Source organism: Mesitornis unicolor, unplaced genomic scaffold (genome assembly GCF_000695765.1).
Source record: "Mesitornis unicolor isolate BGI_N332 unplaced genomic scaffold, ASM69576v1 scaffold18037, whole genome shotgun sequence".
In the NCBI taxonomy this organism is placed as follows: domain Eukaryota; kingdom Metazoa; phylum Chordata; class Aves; order Mesitornithiformes; family Mesitornithidae; genus Mesitornis; species Mesitornis unicolor.
Window position 1 is genome coordinate 33641 of NW_010198616.1, and position 20573 is coordinate 54213.

At 41.5% G+C, this 20573-nt stretch overlaps 1 protein-coding gene across 1 annotated transcript in view; it reads left to right on the forward strand.

The window, feature by feature from the left end:
• Nucleotides 1–20347, forward strand: part of SLC30A8 (solute carrier family 30 (zinc transporter), member 8) — a 48108-nt gene extending 27761 nt beyond the window's left edge. The window contains exons 2-8 of the mRNA XM_010189201.1: nt 7028–7232; nt 11673–11811; nt 15402–15555; nt 16062–16263; nt 16668–16773; nt 19055–19189; nt 20202–20347. Of these exons, the coding sequence (XP_010187503.1) occupies nt 7028–7232; nt 11673–11811; nt 15402–15555; nt 16062–16263; nt 16668–16773; nt 19055–19189; nt 20202–20347 (1087 nt within the window). The remainder of the gene's footprint in view (nt 1–7027; nt 7233–11672; nt 11812–15401; nt 15556–16061; nt 16264–16667; nt 16774–19054; nt 19190–20201) is intronic.
• Nucleotides 20348–20573: the final 226 nt, after the last annotated feature.

A 20573-nucleotide genomic window follows, 5' to 3' on the forward strand; every position in this document is an offset into this window, starting at 1 on the left:
CTTTGGCCCCTTGCCACCACTAGACACAAGGACATCTCTGGATGAAGCCTTTGCATGGTGCGGGAAGGATGCTCTGAGACAGGGATAGTTGTTAAGCTTCCTCTTGAGGAAGCCCTGTGGTTTCCCTGGATTACCAGGAACAGGGAATATCGTCTATGAGAAGAGGGGCAGGAGGCACATCAGGGGCAGCAACCCCCAGAAGCTGATTCTCTCACCTACGAGCTGACTCACCTTCCAGAGGAGTTGCTTTCTTTCTGATAATTCTTAGTTTAGGATTGAAGTTAGTTGGGGCAAATTGCTGCAACAGTTGCAACTGCTGGGCTGGTCGCTGCAGGTATTCCCAACAGCCCCAAAGCGTGAGGGCTCCACAGCAGAGGTCCTGAGAAGGCTGAGTTGTGGCAGGGGTAACACAGCTCCCCAGGAGGAGGAGGCCTTGTCATCCAGGCATGTGGCTTTTGTACTGTGCCTCCTCTCTGCTTTTCTTGCCAGGTGAAGTTTGATTAACTGCAGGACCCAATGTCTCCTTTCCAGCAATAACTGAGTCCTGGAAGCGGAGTCTCCCTCCCATTCAGAAGAGCTGGCGGCTCAGGGGAAGCTCTCGCCCTGTGCCCCCTCACAGCCCATCAGCCTGGGGTGCTGGCTCAGGGACCAGAGCCAGCGTGGGGGTGGGGACGCAGCCTGCTGTGCTCAGGCTTGCACAGACCAGCTGCATGCACAGCTTCAGGTGCCTTAAGCCGATCAGTAGCAATAAGCTCATCTTAGCCTTTGGTATAAATTACCACATTTTTCCATTCCCTGTGTGTCGGCTTAATGAACAGCTCTAATATTTTCAACAGAATTTATTATGCACACAGATTGCCTATTTCTTTGCCATCCCCCAGCCTCTTTCTTTTTAATAAATGCCATTATTACAATGCATGGGGAACAAAACTGTTTTTATCTTCACCATGTGAGTAGGAAGCCTGAATACAGGCCCCGCTCCCTGCACACAAGGCTATGGAGGAGAGTGTTTTTTGTGCATGCCAAGCTGGTCTGTAGTCACTGTCGGGTTTGGATACACTGAGGTCTCCCATGCCAAATTTGAAATGCTTACAATGAAACTGAGCTCTCTGAAAATCAGGTCAGCTGTATGCTTTTAGGATAATTCAGGTTGGAAGGGACCTCAGGAGCTCAAAGCAGGGTCAAAGAAGGTGCTCAGGTCTTTATCTGGTCTAGCCTTGAAAAAAAATTTCTCAGGATGAAGACTGCATGACCTGTCTAGGCAATCTGTTCCAATACCGAATTATCCTCACAGCCAATTTTTTTTCCTTATATTCCGTCTGAACCTCTATTGTTTCAATTTATAACTGCTGTCATCCTTCCTCCATGCACAGCAATGAAGCTCTGTCTTCTCAATAACGCCATCAAAAATATAGGCAGGTTGCTGTTGGGTGCCCCTGAAGCCACCTCTTCTGTAGGCTGGGCAGGTACTCCAGCCCTCAACCATCCTGATGGCCCTCTTCTGAATCTGTGCCAGTTTATTGATCTTTCCTGTGCTGGGGATTCCAAAACTGGACACAATATTCTAGTTGTGCTCTCAGAAGTCTGTCCCAATTGCAGGACTTTGCATTCATCCTTGCTGAATTTCATAAGGCTCCTGTTGCCCACTTCCTCCAGTCTTCTTACAGCAGCTTTGCCTTCCAATGTACTGGCTGCACCCCCGGCTTGACAGCATCTGCCAACTTGGTCAGGGTGTAGTCCACCTCCTCCAGGAAATGGACAAAAATATTATAAGCAACTGGTCCCAGGATAGTGCACCACTTCTCACCAGCCTCCAGGAAGGGTATGAACCATAATCGTAACAGGGTCTGAAGCTGAGCACTCAGAACCTCCTGCCTTATGCAAAAATGCTGTCTGTAAGGCATATCAAGTGAGATTCATGTCATCTGTCTTTAACTTAGGTCAGAATTAGGTGTCTAATATAGTTTTCTATGGTATTTTGCCAGTGGTGGTTGTGGGAGAGGATAAATTATTCACATGATTAATCATATGTTAGGTTATTTTTTTACTTGTTATTACCTATTTATTGATCTAGATAACCACTTATAAAAGACTAGGATATGTCTTGACCAAATTCCTGATGTTTTCATAAATGAAGATGGGCCAGATGATTTTATTTCTTGCTAACTATAGATCAGTGTACTATTGAACTGAAATATTAAATATCTCATTTCATAAATCAGGGGATCTGCATTGGATTGTACCAAATACACTGTGAAGTAGATTTTGGCTTGATTTCTGATCATGTTCTTTGTATGTAATTATAGTAGGGTTTTGAATACCATCACGCAAGTGAAACACAAGGCTTCTAGTCTCAAGGTTTTTGTTTTTATTTTGTCTCCGACACAAGTGATAATAAAAAAAAGGGGCAATGCTGAAAGCAGGAAAGATGTGTAGAAATCTTAGGTCTTGCCTTCATGTAAAAGTTTTTAACACAGGACATTAACATGACCTGTAGTTATTCCCATCTATCAACGAATTCTTAGGCTTGTAATTGATTCCTCTCTGCCAGGCTCATACCACTAGGCAAAAAGTTTGAAGGGAGCCTGAGAGACGATTTCTTCAGGTGAAGATTGATTTTCTGTAACAAGCATGTAGGGAACATTTTCTTCTCTTTCTGCCTGCCTGCAGGCGATGTGAAAACTTATGGGACCAGAGAGTCCTCATCAAAGAAAGGCTTTTCACCACTCCTTGGGCTTTGCAGAAGTCAATGCTCAGAAAAACTTTAGGTGTTTCTTGTGACTTCTGAAGGGTTTCAGCTGTGGATCCTATGATTACATATCCTTTGTACCGGCTTTCCAGCTGGACCCAGGAGCACGCAGTATCTTAGGGGACTTGTCAAAACCCATCCCATTGCTTTTGCCTGCATGCTAGGTGACATGAGGACACTGTAGAAAGGACTGTGTCTGCCCAGTACAGGCCATACACCATTTCCATTATGCCCACTTCAGTTATGCCCACTTATCTCAGCAAGAAAATTAGAACCAAGATAGTAAGAGGTATGAAACAGAAATTAATTAGTTAGGACACCAACTCAGGAAATTGATGATTCAGGGGTATAAAAATGATACACAAAATCATGAATTATGTCATGAAGGTAAGCAGGGAAGGGTCATTCATTATTTCTAACAGTACAATAACTCATTAAAATATCAGGCAGACAGCTTAAGAGTAACAAAGGATGCATTATTTTTACACAAATCATAATTAAACTGTGGAACTCGATACTTTCAAGCCAGCCAGGTTCGTGGAAGAAAGACCTGTAAAAGGCTATTAGACACAGCACTGGTTCAGCCACTTCCCAGCCTCCAGATGTGTTCAACCAAGGAGCAGGACCGCTCTGGACATGATCCTCTTGGATACTTTGTCCTTACCTATTGTCTTGTGCTCATGGTGAACTCTGGATACTTGACTCCATGCAGCTATTGTTGTACTGTTTTACAGAAGGAAATTTATTGACAATACACTTACGCATACATGGCCAGGCTCTCAAAATGAGACTAAATAAAATAACCATAGAACAAATTCCCATCTACTAGACATCTAAATGTATGCAAATATATAAATATTTGCCTTTGTTTTGTGCCCACAATATGAAAAAGGAGAATCTGGACAGCCAGGCTAGAAACAGGGTCTTAAATGACTTGTAAATATTCATGATTGGTTCATCAGTTGAAATCAGAGTGGTGCCAACATAAGGGAGGTGACTATGGCTTTGATAAATTTTTCTCTGAAGGCAGCTTCATTATCATTTCAGGCACCAAAAAATTACTATTTTCCCTTGTGAAGGAGACGATCCCCTGTGGGAAGTGTAGTGATTCCACATTTTGCTCTTTTGACTGGGGATCTCATAATGGTCTAGGAGGATGGCAATTATGCCCATCAGCCTGCAGATCAAGGCACCCAACAGATCAAGTGAAAACAAACAAAAGGAAATTGTAATCAAAAGCTCTTTATAATGATTTGAGTGGAATCTGCAATATGTATTAATATTTTCTCCTTTCCCCCTTCAGGGTATGAGTCAGTAGGAGCCTTTCTGTAACATTCTCCCCATTATCTTTCTTACAAAGGAAAGAGAATTTGAAATGGAGAAAGGATTATTTTTTAATCTGGGACTCTGCTTGCAGTGTGCTGGTACAGAGATCTGATGCTCAAAGACCTCTTGCTCTAACACACTCAGAAGGGGTTTATGGTTTGACAGAGTTGATCTTGGCACCTTGAGCTTTTGATTCACACATTTATAAAGCTGTCTCTTAGGTTCTTTTAATTAGTGGCAGCTCTTGGAAGAAGAAAATAATGGTTACGCACAGGAGCTGGCAGGAGTCTTCCTAACTCATGGGGCCAGATGCTGCTCTGCAAGTTCAAAGTGAGCAGTGGATGCTCATCACCCCCCACAACCAGGCCACTTTTATTTAGGTAGCCTTCAGAGAGAAAAAATGTAACATTTGTGGGTTTAGGCTACCTCTGTTTGCTTTTGCATCTTTTTAACGAGATCTGTGGACAGTGCCTTCCTACCCCTCGGTGGTACTCTGAGGCTTTGTTAGCTGATGGTGAGACTTGAAGAGAGAGGGGGATCACAAAGCGACCTATTTTGTTAACAGCAAGGAAAGGATTTGGTGGCTCAGAAATCTGCAGGGGTAAATTTGGCATCCCTGCCCTGACAGGCTGTTGAGCTGATCATGACTCATGTCGTTAAAATGATTTTAACATTCAACGCCAGCTGATGAAAATTGAGTTAAAGGGAAATTAATTTTACATGCAAACTTCTAAAAGCATTGGAAGTTAACTCCAGAGAGGTATCAAAAGAAAGAAAAACTTGCATGCCCTGATCTCCAGGGGACAGTGAGAGAACTACAGGATTTTATTCAGCCATCTGGAAGGAATCAATTTGTGGTACCTTCTGAGTATAATTTATCAGGAAAATACTGTACATAAGTGACACAGTGCACATGAGGGGTCTGATGAATGTAAACCTGAAGGACTGGAGAAGGACTGGCTAGCGAATACCTCGGCTGCCAGATGGGCAGCCCATTCCCCAGATGGTTGAGCTCCCATTTAGTTGTTTTTGTGAGGAAAATAAAGGAAAACACCAACAAAAGGACTAAGAAAACTCACTGTCTCCAGGCACCAGGCATTAAATCTGACCAGTTGCTCTTTCATGCAAGCTCCTCACGTACAGGAGAAATTGGTGAGCAAACAGACACCACATGCTAACCTGGCTGGGAAACAAGCTGATGCAGGGGAACATGTTGCATCCTTGGAATATCTCAATAATATTTACAAAACCAACTCCACACTGATTACCTACAGTTGCAGGGCTTGACTGTCAAGGTGGGTCAGCTCCTCTTTTTTCACCAGTGCTGATGCACACAGTGAGGGGCCGAGGCATCTGCAGCGCTGCAGCTGCCATTGCCTCTTGCCCATCGGTGGGGTGCATGCTGTGGGGCACCTGGCAGGACCTGGGATCTGCTTAGCAGCTGCAGTCTCCTCAGGCTGCCCAAAAAGACAGCTGGAAAAAGCTTGTCACTTCAGTGCAGTTCTTTTCTTGACACCAACTGCTGCAGTTTGGCAGCCACCAGCATGATTTTGGATAGCTTGATACTTACATAAACAGTGCAGAAACACCACAGAAAGTTGCCAAGATCCGTGTACCTGCCTGAGTACAGGTCTCCTCCATGCAGCTGAAGAAACAACTCTTTCTGGTCCCAAAGTCCTTAGCCAGAGTGAGGACAAGAGGCTGTTCTTACTGGAGGCAGATAACCCCAGGCTAACTTCAGGCTCAGAAGGAGCAGTGGAGTTTGCTACATTCCCAGGCAAGCTTGCAGAATATGGCCCTGCACATACAGACCTCAAATAACTGTAACCTGTGGACCTATGGATGCTACGTACGTGCATCTGGGCAGAATTTGCCTTTTGATGCCACTGTGCTCTCCCACAAGTCTCAGTAGGCGACAAGGGATGCTTTACCAGTGGGGATGTCACATTAGGAGCAGCTGTGGCAACAAATGTAGTATCTGGAGAGACATAATGGGACAGGGTTTGGGTTTTTTTGCCATTCTCAGTTGAGAGATAAGGAGGACGGAACATCTTTGCTTAGCAAACCACCTCGTGGCCTCTCCTGGTGTAATCTTTGGGCTGCTCTAATGAAAGCCCCAGATGTCGTGGTCATCCAGGAGCTCCCGCAGTTGCAATGCAATGTGCTCAGCCCCAAACCTCTCTACCCTCACCCCATATTTCCTGTGCAGGACCCCAGAGACAGATAGCACTGAGGTTTTCTTGAAGAGCAGATTTGGCTGGGAAATCACCTTGTGATGAAGCAATGCTCAAAAAGCCACTTCTGTTGAACTTCTTTCTAGGAAAACAGTGGCACAAAGGGGTCAGTATACTGTGGAGAATTGATTTCTTTGATTTTTTAAGTGCCTTTGAAAATTTTTGGCTAATATTTTCTATGCTCAGTCCCTGCTGAATGATAGTTTTTGCATATATGTGGAAATCTGAGATAAAATAGTTCTGCCTGCAAAGAGAGGAGAGAAATATTTTTAGTCAATTGCATTTGAGAAAAATAAGGGGCTTTTAAAATAAACTTCCTGACAAAGCTGTTGGGAATAAAACCTAATGTTTTCTGTAGAACTGTCTCCATGCTATGCTCAATTTGGTTACTATTTGCATGAGGTACAGCATTTTGTAAATTATACTGTTTGCATAAAATAGACAGCCTAAGAAAGTCACCCTGTGCTTCATAAACTGCTAAATGAGGTAGGAGAGCCCAAAGACCAGGGAAACACAGCCAGGGAAGTCATTTCATGTGGAGCCCCCTCCCACAGTGCCCTGTTTGTCCAAGCAAGCCTCTTCCATGACCTGCTCCGCTGCTCCCTATACTGCTTTTATCTTTCAAAAGCATTAATTGCATAGTTTCTGGGACTGCAGGGCTAGAGGTCCAAATAACCAGAGTTTTTTCTTTTTAACCTTGTTTCTCTCAATCCTGAAGGATGAGCTGGCATCAGAAGAATTTAAATGAAGAGAGGCAGCAGCAGGAAGCAGAAGATACTGAAGCTAATCCAGCATATCACTGTCACAGCTACTCACAGGCCTGTGAGAACAGAAAAAGGGAGCAGCACCAAGCCAGGAGGAAGCTCTGTGTAGCATCGATAATTTGCATCTTCTTCATGATTGCTGAGATTACAGGGGAGTATGTTTGCTCAGAGAGAGCTCAGTTTGGTGCCCAGCATAGCTGTATTCATGCCCTTTTGCACCTATTCTGAGTGCAGTGACGCATGAACCCACCTGGGATAAAACAACCCCCCTTTCTCCCCAGTCTCTAAAAGAATTGTGAGGTTTTTTAACTGAAATTGTCATATACTCATTTTAGAATTGCATCTGAGTAGGATTACAAGGACCAGTTAATTGTCTAAACTGTTATCCTAGGTCTTTAAGCTTGCCTAGAAGTGGCTAGCATGTCTCAGCATCGTGTTGCAAAAGGTTTCTAATAATTTGGGTTACATTTTTTGGAAAAGATTAAAAGATTTTACATGTTTATCCAGGCCAACAAGACCTCAGTACTGATGAAGCAGCAGGATCTGATATTAAATGCAAAAGTCTTTACAAAATCCAGAAAAAGCCAGAGCCAGATTCACCATCTGCTTTTCTTCTGTTAAGTCAATGTATTTATACCAGGGCACGTTTATCTTTTAAATTGGCCTGCTGGTGTGTCTCTGGATCAATGGAAGATTATTCCCCTGTTTAATTAGCCTTCACTTCTGGACCCATCCTACAATATCCAATAGAAGTTTTTGGCTCACTCAAAGAGCATTGACTTTCATTTTGTCCCATCGATCTGCTCTCTGCATGGCTTCTGTGATATTTATACCCACTTGACAGTTCCTGGGTCTTTAATTGCCCCTTCTCCACGATGAGGAACCCCACAGGCTTTTGCTACATGTGCCCCGGTGGGTGTACCAAAAATTAGCCAGGAAGACCTCCAAACCCCATGTTTTCCCTGCTTCAGCATCTCTGGAGCTCCATGGAAATGAGAGACTTCATCTTCCTCACTGGTGAAAAGTGGAGGCAATGAAAGAGCCGCTGGATTTCTGCCTTCTCCCCTGGCTGCCAAACCTACCAGGGGCTTCTCCAACTCTCCCCTCCTGTGCACTTCATCCACACGAAGCCCTGTTTTTTGTAGTTCACGTGCATTTCCCCATGAAAACGGGTGCATACCACTAATCTCCATGCAGCAATTTCCAGTACCAGAAGTAATGCATTATTAACAAAACCATATAATCAGTAGGCTTAAGTCTGGTGAATGCAGTAATGCTAGAGGATAATTGGAAGGACAGATGATATGTTAACAAAATGTTTCATTTTGCTTAATGAATCATACAGCTTTTTTTGCAGTGACAGCTTAAGTAACAAGCTTGAAGACCATTTTGCTTCAGACCATTAAACTTTGACAAACCAGTTATTAACTGTAGTTACAGACAGCGGTCTATGGAGGTTTTTGTAATTATGAACCATAGATTTAATTTTTTTAATCATTAGGCTAGACAGCCTGCGCCTGATGATTGACCATTGAGTGACTGACAGTTTCTACTGCTTTGTGGTATACAAAACTATAAACATCCATTGTGAGTAATAGTAAGTCATAAAGACCACTCGTTGGGAGTATTGATACAAAGCAATAAAAGTCTAGAACTATTACACAGGCTTTATTCTTGAAAATAAGTAACATGTTCTCCTTCCTTGTCCTTTAAAGGGCAAACAATTTCCATGGGCATTATTGTGCTAAACAAAAGAAACAAAGCTACATCAGTCTCAAAAAGGTTGAAAAGTTGTGCTTCTTTGAATCCTTAGATCTTTCCCGTGATATTTTTGCTCAAACCATCTGTGCTGACCCTTACTACTCTCCCAAAAGGGGCACCGTTGGCTGAGCCTGATACACCAACGGTCTCTGAAAGAGACATCTTCTGTTTTTCTAATGCAGATCCATCACAGCCTCCACAGATTTGGAAATACCAGTCAGACCAATGGCACCCTATGTACAGCCCTGACGTAAAAGTGCATTCTAAGGATTTTTAGTGGCTAAGGACCAAATGTGGATTTCAAAGTACTTTATTTCCATTTGGACACTAGAAAGAGAGAAAAACCCACCATGTGTCATCTTGTCAAAAAGGAATATGAAGACTTGACTGGGTTGCTAAGATAAGCAGACTGAGATCTCAGAAACTCACCCAAGGCATTAGTTATGCCAGCAACACATAAAATAATAATTAGCCACCATTTTTTCCAAAGATGGCATGCTAGAAGCAAGCTTTTGTAATGCTGTCCCATGGAACACAGAAATACAGTATCTAAAATGCAATGGGGTTTTGCAGGCAGCTTGTGCTCTACATATTTGTTTGCTCAAAGATAGCTGATGCCTTGCTTGTTAACATCTGTGTCCTGCCAGAAGCCTGCTTCCCTCTGCTATGCAAAATTTCTTCCCACTTGGGAAACAGCTACCCTGCAAACAGTGAAAGTCTAGGAGCTATGTCATGACCAAAAAGTAAATGTGCATTGACACCTGCCCATGTTCTAGGAAATCCCTATTCTGTTGAATTTTTCATTATACTGCAAGAAATGAGATGCCCCCAAATTCTGCTGTCATGCCTGTTCCCTTTTGGGAAGTAACTTTCAGGCAGCTGTAAGTGGGATGTATAGGGAGGCAACAGAAAAACATAATATATACCCCATATGTGCAATATGCATTTTCCTGTTGTGACAAACTGTTGTGGTTTAACACCAGCCAGCAACTAAGCCCCACACAGACATTTACTCACTCCCCTGGTGGGACTGGTGGGAGAAGTGGAAGGGTAAAAGTGAGAAAAACTCACGGATTGAGATAAAGACAGTTTAATAGGGAAAGCAAAAGCCACACAGACAAGCAAAGCAAAACGAGGAATTAATTCAGTTCTTCCCATCGGCAGGCAGGTGTTCAGCCATCTCCAGGAAAGCAGGGCTCCATCACACCTAATAGTTGCATGGGAAGACGAAATGCCACCACTCCAAACATCCTCCCTTCCTTCTTTTTCCCCCAGCTTTCTATGCTGAGCATGACATCATATGGTACGGGATATCCCTTTGGTCAGTTGGGGTCAGCCATCCCAGCTGTGTCCCTTCCCAATTTCTTGTGCACCTCCAGCCTCCTTGCTGGTGTGAGAAGCAGAAAAGGCCTTGACTCTGTGTAAGCATTGCTCAGCAATAACTAAACATCCCTTTGTTATCAACTCTGTTTTCAGCACAAATCCAAAACATAGTCACTGTGAAGAAAATTAAGTCTATCCCAGCCAAAATCAGCACACAAACCATACAGTATTAGGTATTCTAATCTAAAATCTGCATATGGAAGGAAATTAAGCAGAAAGTCCATCCTGCTGGTATGGAGACTTTCCATCTAAAAGGAAACGAAAGATTTGTCTACATTTTCCTTTGGCAGTGGTAACTTGCCAAAGGTTTGAATGAAGCATTTTGTGATGTTTTTTGGAATTCTTTGATTCAAATATGGGATGTGGTCAGGAGAAACCAGGTGAGCTGAAATTAATTAAATGACAGAAGAAGGATGGAAATATATTGCTGAATACAGAAATTAAATGTTTTGGCTCTATTATTTCAATCTTTCTACATTTTGCCTCTAATTAAAAGATTCCCCTGCTGTTACAAGTTGGCAGGACAGCTTCCTGCCTGTGATCCTTGTCTTCTCCTGCAGCCACCAGCAGCTAGGGTAGCTTACAGCAATCTTTTAGTTTCTTTGGGTTTGCCTTTAGCCCTGAGACATGGTTAAAAGAATTTGGAAAAATAATTATATTTGACTTTATGGGCAAAAGAAATGTGGTTTCAGATAGCCTAAAATGGCTTGGGTTTAGTTTTGGGTTTTCTGGCCAGAATTCGCATGAAGACAAAGCTCCCCAAAGTAAAATGACATTCACTCACATTTTTCCAGCTCTAGCAGCAAAATTAAATCATGCGTTACAGATGCAAAATGATAGATTAGTCGTGAAAACAGAACATTTTTCTCTATATCCTCACCAAAATGTCTGGTCATTTATCACAGCTCTTCTGCTGGGACCTTTCTTTTTATTCTTGTTTTAGTGCTGCCTGTGACAAACAAAAATTTGGGCATCCAGCCATCCAAAACTCGGGAAGAATGTGCATAGTGTCCTATAACAATCAAGGAACTAATCCTGTAAGATAAGAGTCTGAGTATTTGTACATACAAAAAAATATTAACAATCTGTGAAGAGATAGTGGAAGGATACTGGAGATGTGATCCCCAATACTGATTTTCACCAAGAAATCTGATATTAAAATAGTTACAGTAAAGCAGTCCGATAGTAGTATCACCACAGCACTAATGTATCACAACTACTATTGTCCACTCTCTCTCTCGGACAAATTTAGCTTATTTCTTTATATTAATTCTTACCTTTCTCTACATGAACGAGGTACAAATGAAACTAACTTTGAAGAATTTTGGGTGTACAATCACTGAAAATTGAATGTTCCCTTTTACTGTCAGCAAAGTAGGTCTCAAGTTTGATCTGGTCAACTCAAACTTGAGACCAAAGCCATGATATTAACATGTGTCTCACACAGGTGGGCAGATCGCCGGAAGCCTGGCAGTGATCACCGATGCAGCGCACATCCTGGTGGACCTTACAAGCTACCTGATCAGCCTCTTCTCACTGTGGCTTGCCTCCAAGCCTCCCACCAAACAGCTAACTTTTGGGTGGCAGAGAGCAGGTAGCAAACATGTCCCAGTAGGAATATGAGGAATGGGAAAGGGACTGAAAAACGTGCTGATGTCCAACATAGGTCTGTGGATATTTAGAGACAGCGCACTAATACTCTCAAAGCCCCTGGGACACATGACAAATAAAGCAAGCCAGAGTGCTTCAAAGAAGTAAAAAGCACAGTCATCTCTTATCTACAAACATGTCTTCAGTTCATTATTGAATATCATTTTGAGCTGGTGCTAGCTTTGACTGAGATAACAGCAACTTCCCTCAGTGACCTGAATGTGAGGAGGACTGAGTCCTAAATTCAATACAGACTTCTATAAAAGCAGTAATAGCCACAAAAATGAGGCTCTATTTATAGAATGATAAAGCAAATAATTAAATTATTTTAAAAAGACAACAATATTATATTTGTAGAAAAGTGAGATCCTTTAATATTCACCATTTTCTGAATCCTCTCCCTGCATATTTCTTTATCACTGCTGTTTTATATCAGATGGAAGCACTGGTAAGTTTGAAAGTTCTTTGCCCTCAACCAAAATCAATACATTTACAGGCGACACCAAATACCAAAAGCCCCAAGCCTTACAATCAAACACAAGTGCTTTTACAAATGACAAGACAACGGCAAAATCTTAACTATGAGAAAGATTTTCTTGGAGTATGATTCTGTTCAAGATTTAGACACCTAAATATCAATGTCTACATGTAAGTGAGCACATATAAGCACAGGGTCCAAGTTTCTTATATGTTCAACAGAAATCTAGGCTCCATTCAGCTGTCTAAACATAGAGGTCTACTGTTCCATCCCTACAGTGTTTGAGACTTACACATGGGAATGGCAGCTGTGGCACAAGACCCACAGGATGCCAAGCACAAGTCCAGAGCATCTCAAATGCTACCAGACACTCGTAGTTAAGAAACCAGGATGTGTTCCCAGTCAGTCAGTGGAGCAGGGAGCTGTGTAAATTACCATTGTCTACAATGGGAGCTTAGACACCTAGCTCGCACCTAGGTGTAGATGTTGTAATCTACTTGCCTTGGCTTTGAAATGAATATCATATTGAGTGTCCTAGGGCTCAATTTATTTGCTCATATGTAAGGGATCAGTGGTATTCTAAATGTCCTAATGAGTTCCACAAAATCTCCAGCTGTCACTCAAGAAGGCTGTGGGCCATTTATACATCTTGTGTGAAACCAAGGTGGTGTCAGTGTATCTCAAACGGCTCTAGACACCTATGCAGCTGAACTGAGCACTCAGATGAGAAATGCTGCAAGGATGTTCAATATAAAGGTCCAAAAGCAGGTTCTGACTCAGGATGTCTGCAGACCGAGGTTGCCTGTAGCTGCAGAATGTACCAGAGAAGACATATGCCATACTCATCCTGTCTTTACATTGCTCCCTAAGTATATTCTACCAAATCTGCTGGAAACAGGCTGCTGGATGAGGGGGAAGTTTAGTATGACTGAAGCGTGGCTGACATTATGTTGCCAACACACAGCTGCATTTTGCAGCCTTAGCAAACTACTACTTAGCATCAGTTGATCCGTAATTACTTTTTGTGTTTATGCTCTTTTAGGTTGGGAATAAAGGAAAGTAAAAGAGAGACTTCCCTCTTGTTGGTGAGATGGGAGGCAGATTCAGCCACCTCTTGTAACTTCATCCTGTAACTTCAGTCTGTGTTAGAAATTTTTTAGATTTTTGTCATTGCAAGGCAGAACTTCAAAACCCATCTCTTATTGCCTTTTAAACCTGGTAGCAAAGAGAGACCTGCATCAAATGCCAGTGGCTATTTAATTACATTCCATGATAGTTATCCTGTTTCCTGCTTATTTTCCCAGCTTTATTTCCAGTTTAATATGCAGGGGAGGTGCCTTAATAAAGTAGCTGAGGGCAGTCAGGTGGGTGGCAGCTTCACTGTGTGCTGACTACCAAAGTCTTGAAAAAGATGAATAGTATGAGCCAGACCTACCTCCAGGCAGGAGGGCTTTCTTCAACCTCTTTAATTTCTTTATCTCTGGTATTATTCAAAGTTTCCCAAACAATCCTATACTGTTGTTTGCTGTTCTTTGTTAGCTCTAGTAGTTCTGAAGAAATGTAGCTGAAAACATCTTGAGTGAAACATTTGGTGCTACTGAAATGGTCTGTAAGCTTAGCTAAACTTTTCCTAAGAAAGTACATTGAAAGTAATAGATATTTTCACCTGTGTAGGTAAAGATGACCTCTAACATTTTCAGCTGTGGAGTATTTGCACATGCACACACAGACATTCATGCAGGTGTTCACAAAAGCTGTTGGCTCCCTTCATGGCAAGGACAGCACAGCCATCAACACCTCCAGCTGGGTCATGTTTGCAGGGTTTCAACCTGTAACTTGCAGAAAATATAAACACCATGCTCTATGATAGCTTCCTTCAATCTGCTTATAAGCAAAACTAGATTTCCCTGTCAGTGCACTTTCATTCGTTATTTGTCAGTTTTAGACAAAATGGTCATTTTGATAAGCATCTGGACCCTGGACTTCTGCAAAATGTATGACTTTTATAAAATATATATTCAAAATCGTAAGTTGAGTTCCAGCTGCTTTCATAAACTGACAGAGGAGGTCTGTGTAAGTGCTTTGCTTTTTCTGGCTATCTATTGCCTTTCACTTTACTGTGAACTTTCATTTTCCTTGGTATTGTCTCAGTTGCACTTGTAAAGTGCAATATTTACCCATTCAAGTCACGTGGCAATTACTACTCCCACATCCTATTGAGAACATGCTGCACGTTCCTATGATCATCCTTGGACCTCGCCTATGGCAGTGCAATAACAGGTGGCCTTGGGGACTGGATTTATTTGAGCCCGACTCAGAGCCAATAGAGACAAAATTGAATTTTGCTGCCCTGGGGAAAAAATAGCTTTTTTTGTCCTCAGCACTCCTGGTGGCACAAAAATTATTTTGTGGCATTGGCAGAATGAGTCCTAGGAGAGAAGAAGGGAGAGGCTTTGCTGGCAGGACCTTGTTGAGGGCTGCCATTGCCTTTCTGAAATGAGAAGTGACAAAAGGTGTGCAGAAGCAAGAGCGGGTATCGGAGGGGGATTATTGCTGCCACTGGGTTTGGGTGAGCAGTGTCTCCTTCCTTCCAATGACCAAGATAGTCTTGTTGGAGGAGGAGAGCCGGTTCCTGGACCTCTCAGATCATACCTGGCAGGGCCAGGCAACTACGTAAGGCATAAAAGAATTGCTCTTTTATCCTTTCTTATCTTTACAACTCATTTTGCTCTTCCCAAAACTCCACAAATTATCTTTTTCATCTCTCCAATTTCTCCAAATGCTGCATAAACTAAACACTGGAATGGGCACTGAAGTAGGAGCAGGTAGAACAAGATCAGGTTGCCACATGTATAGGGCTGCCCTGGACAGCCACTGGGCTTGCTATGGCCAGAAAGGGGCTTGGCTCATTTTTTGTGAGCGTCAAGGCTGCCAGTACAGAGTAAGTAATTGCTGGCTACAAAGCTTACAAACCCAGAACCATTACCATCAATCCCTTAAAATTTCTTGTGCTTCTGTTATCACTCCTGTTAAAATCAGATTTTTTTAATTCCTAGAAATTCTGGGAGCTTTGATGTCTATGATAATCGTTTGGATGGTGACTGGTGTGTTGACTTATTTGGCTGGCACAAGGCTGCTACACCGTGATTACGATATTGATGCTACAGTGATGCTCATTACCTCTGCTTGTGCCATACTCGCCAACATCCTGTAAGTTACTTCATTTTCTCCTCCATATAACTTTTGAACCTTGGACCTGCTGCTGTATTTCAATAAGAAAAGATAGATATTGGCCTCAAAAACGTTAAGTGTTTATGAGTTTCATAAGAATATGGGTAGAGAAGAGAAATCCTGCTTCTCACTGAAGGCTGCAGTTGCTCTCTTCTGTTAGCTGCCACACTGGAAAGGGAAATTATAAATGCACAAACTCCAGGAAATGATTAATCTCCATCTCACTTTTTATTAGATGTCAGGACATTCAAGAACTCTATAGAATATGAGGCCTTATGATTCCCCTATTCACAGACTTTCTTGTTTGTATAAAAACCACTGAATCACCTAGAAATTACTCTGCTTTACCACTCTGTATTTTTACCCACTGTGTCTGCTTTTACTGTTCAGCATTCAGAAGTGGGAAGACTGATGACCTGTGGGACACCACTGCTTTCAGAGATGAAATGACCCCACTGATATTTGCAGCTTTACATGTCTTCCAGACTAAGCCTGATTCTGCACCAGACAGGCCATGGGCACAGAAACGGGCACAGCCATGGGGCACAAGCCAGGGAACACACGTCGGCCTCTCCAGAGAAGGCAGCTCTGAGCAACACTAGTCTGCGGGCAGCCTTTGTGCACACCATTGGAGATCTATTCCAGAGTATTAGTGTGTTAATTAGTGCACTTATCATCTTCTTTAAGGTTAGTTTTATTAGTTCCCTTGCCTTCCTTGCAATTAGGGATAACGGTTATTTTCATAGCATTGTGACATTAGGTATTGTGTAAATATTTTCTCTGCCTCAATGATACACATTGTAATTTAGTCAAAGACAATTATACTTATTCTTGGGAACTGAAATGAACTGTTGAGAGTGTAACACTTGCTTCCTGGTGTTTAACTGCAGGAGGATAATTCAGTGTGTCTCCCTTTCTTCATCTGTAGCACCTTCATACCCTGTGCTGTCATACCCTAACTGGCATAGGAGGTCAGCACTCAGTCTGTACCAGATGTATGGAATATATTTTTCTTTGAGATTAACTAATTTTTTAATAGCAATAACCAACGGTAATGGAATTAACAAAATGATGTGTTCGTATTTTTCTAGCCAGAATACAAAATAGCTGACCCAATCTGCACATTTGTGTTTTCCATCTTTGTTTTGGCAACCACCATCACCATTTTAAGGGATATTTTGATTGTGTTAATGGAAGGTAGGACCTTATTCCAGAATCAATACAGTTATATTTTGGTTTGTTTTTTTCTTTCTCTCTAAGTAATGCTTATACCTGCTGACAAAAGTACAATTGAACACTTCTGTGTCAGTTTGCAATATTCTCATAATTCTGATCATACTTTAAACCTAATCACAATTTTAATCAAAACTGTTTTCTACCATTAGACTAGAAGACTTGTGTGCCAGTTGTCATAAAAATCTGTGTACTGGTGTTTTGCTAATGAACTCCCAATATGTTCCTAAAACTGAGTTGCTTTTGTTCGTTGTATGTGTAACATTGCTTTTTATCCCCTTTGGCATAGGAGATGTCTGCTCACTTTGTTCATCGTGTAATTCTTTTACCCATCTGAAATACAAGATTTTGCCAAAAATAAAAAAGCTCAAGGAAGAGAAAGACTGTGCTTTGAACTGTGTTTGTGAAATAGACTGAGTGCAAACACAGAAGTTTAAAAGATTTTTAGTTATGCCAGTCCAGAAAAGCAAGCAGATAGAGCTTTCCAGTCATATTCAGGTGAAAGGGAATAGACAATTCTCAGCACATCAGCAGCAAGAAGCAGTAGGCTTAGCAGTATTTAATCCTGTCAGCTATGGGTCTGAACGTTTGATTTGCAAGGCCAAATGACTTGAGCAGTCATAGATGCATGTTTTTGCCTTCCTTACACTGAATAATATAATGCAACCTCTTTCTCAGCTATGAATACATAAGGATTAAAGGGAAAAGTAGCTCTAACAATGCAGGTTTTTAATGGATAGGAGTTACTCAGTATGACTGTCTGCATGGCTATTTACTTCTCTCTTCTCTCTATCACTTTGCACCTACTTCTGTTACAAGAAAGAACATTTCCAATATTGTTTTACAGTAGAGCTTCATACTAGGGTATGCAAACGAGGTTTCAGTGACTGTGAGATAGATATATTTTTGAAAAAGTATACCTAGACAGAGTGTAGCAACTGGCTGTATCTTGGCTGCCAAAAATCAAAACTCCTCTTGATTACTGAAAAAAAAAATCAAACTACTAGGAAAGTCTGGCAATCCCTGGCACTCAGGGCTCTCTTCCTCAGAGCAGGGATTCCCAGCTTCCATAAGCACTGCTGACATGTCAAAATAGCAATGGTCCGTTCCCCTCTGCAGCAAGGCCCTTCAGAGTATCCTTCTGGGGAGGTCTTGGAAGCCACTCTCCTATCTCCTAAGTGACATATTTTGCCCAGAATTTTCTAAAGAGAAATTATATGTTGGAGATGGTATTGCAGGTGGCTTTTAGCCTATACATCCTGACTGTCCCAGGGTGTCAGCCCCACAGACCCTGTGACTGACTGTGTCATGCAAGCACCGACTGTCCATGGTTTTGTCTAAAGAGCATGTGCATGTCAGCAGCATGTTCTACTGAGTCAGTACTCCATACAGAGTATCATTCTTGTAATAAACAGATCAGAGAAAGCACACAACACTGAGGTCAAATAATTATCAGTTAGGGTATGAAAAACAAAATTAACCAATACTGTGCTTACCATTATTATGCTTCATAACTGGTGGCATTAAAAATATTTTTTGGTTTACTAACCCAGGTGAAGCATGATGAGCATAGCTGTTCATGTGGGCATAGAGGTGCATTTCCAAACTCCCTGGTCTCACTGCAGAAAAGATCTGTAGTTAAATTCCTTGGTCAAATTTGGATTTAGATTAAACTCTGCATTTCATGTTGCAACTCACCCTATCACAATTGTCCTCACTCTGAATGAAGGTCAACACCATCATGATCTTTTGTAAGAAGGCTCATCCAGGATCTACTCAATAACTAGACCTGGGATCTAATCTCATCTAAGATTCCCAAGTCAAACCATTTTAATTTTTGTGTTTGTATTCCCCTCTCTGCTAAACAGATACTTCTCTATTGTGTAAATATATTGAGGACAGAATCCCTTAGAAGTGCTCAGGTGATGCCGTAAGATTTGCACTCACAAAAGACATTGGTGCAAAACTAGGACATGGCTAAACACCTCACTTCCCTTTGTAAACTGGACCCTCAGATTATCTCCTAAGACACGCATGAGTCTCATTCTTCCATAGAGAAGCATAAAACAAGTGATAGGATTAATTTTCACAGCAAATTCTGAAATATACAGGCTTTCCAAAGCATTGAATATTTTATAAAAATTATACATGTAACTTAATAAATGTTCATGATGCATCTTCCTCTAATGATCAACATTCTTATATAATAAACATATTTTTTTCCCCACCAATTTCTCCTTTTAAGGAACATCAAAAGGATTTGCTTATGATGCAGTGAAAGCAAGAATTTTAGCAGTTGAGAAAGTGGAGTCTGTTCACAACCTTCATCTTTGGTCTCTGACAATGAATCAAACCATTCTCTCTGCTCACGTTGCCACAGGTCAGTAAACTTCTGTAAACAGGGAGTATGTATTCAGCTGCTGCCTAGTAAAGGTCAGCCTCTCCTGATTGGGATACAACTGACTGTATATCTGTTGCTTGTTAAAACAAATGTCAGCATTTTGTTGGAAAAATAACAACAACAAACAACAAAAAGTCCTCAAATCCTCTTCCCAGAAATCTTGCCAAAACAACAGGAACCTCTGCTTAGCTGAAAAGTCGAAAACTGCAGAGGATGTGGAGCAATGCCGTAAACTACAAAATATTTTAAATAAATTAGAAGAACTAGACCAAGGCTGGATTTTTCTTGCAATATCAAATAGATTTTGGAGTGGATTTGTCAAACTTGAAAACTGTTGATCCCTACAGGAAAAACTCACAGGGCAAATCTGCATTCCTGATGCATCTCTAGCTGTAAAACAATCTTTAAAACATAGTTTGGAGCATAGAGGTAACTCCAGTGGAACAGTTTATCTTTAAAAATATTTTCTTAAATGCAGTCCTTATCCTTGTGGACAAATTGTCCAATATCCAGATCAATTTTCTTGTTTATCTGTTTGCTTTGTACATGTTAAGGTTTATTTATGAAAAAATATTCGACTTGTATTTGGCCAATAACAGGTTCAGAGGCAAAGTCCTCCATGGAGTCTCTGCTTCCCAAAAGAAGTGGGTCTATCAGCCACCCAAATCACATGGCACTGTTGCTTCCTGACTGGATGAACTAATATTTATTAAGTATTCCTGCTTTCCTCCAGTCTTCTGCAAAACTGCATTTCTTTGGTGATTACTCTTAGCTCAGCTCTTGCCAGAATTGCATATTCTGACCACATTTCAATGAACAAACTTTTGCTGACATGCAGGTTCCTGAAAGAAGGATTAAAAGAACAAGAAAACTTTCTAAAAACAAACTTCTTGTTAGAAATTTGCGAATAGTTTTTGTCAGTAAAGACTTTATTCTTCTTTAAAGTATTATATTATACACATTTTTATTATTTTCTGCTTGCTATCTATAGCAGACACAGCGGACACCCAAAAGATTTTGAGAGATATTACTCAAGCCCTGTTTGAGCACTACAGCTTCCACTCCATCACCATTCAGATTGAACTGGGAGAGGATCAGAAACAAGACTGTGTCTTCTGTCAAGAACCCAGGGATTGAAGAGAGCAATGCGCTATGCAAAATAACTGTCACCCCTCTTACAGGTCAATGGAGACTGTATGTGCTGGTTGTATGTCATTAACAACAAATGGCAATTAACTGAACTAAAAAGCCCTGCCACAGTGAGCAGGTCATAGACCTTTTGGTATCATATTTGTTGGTATCATATACTAGGAAAGAACATGTGTTAGGTCCATCCATCAGCTAGATTACCTGTCCATCAGCG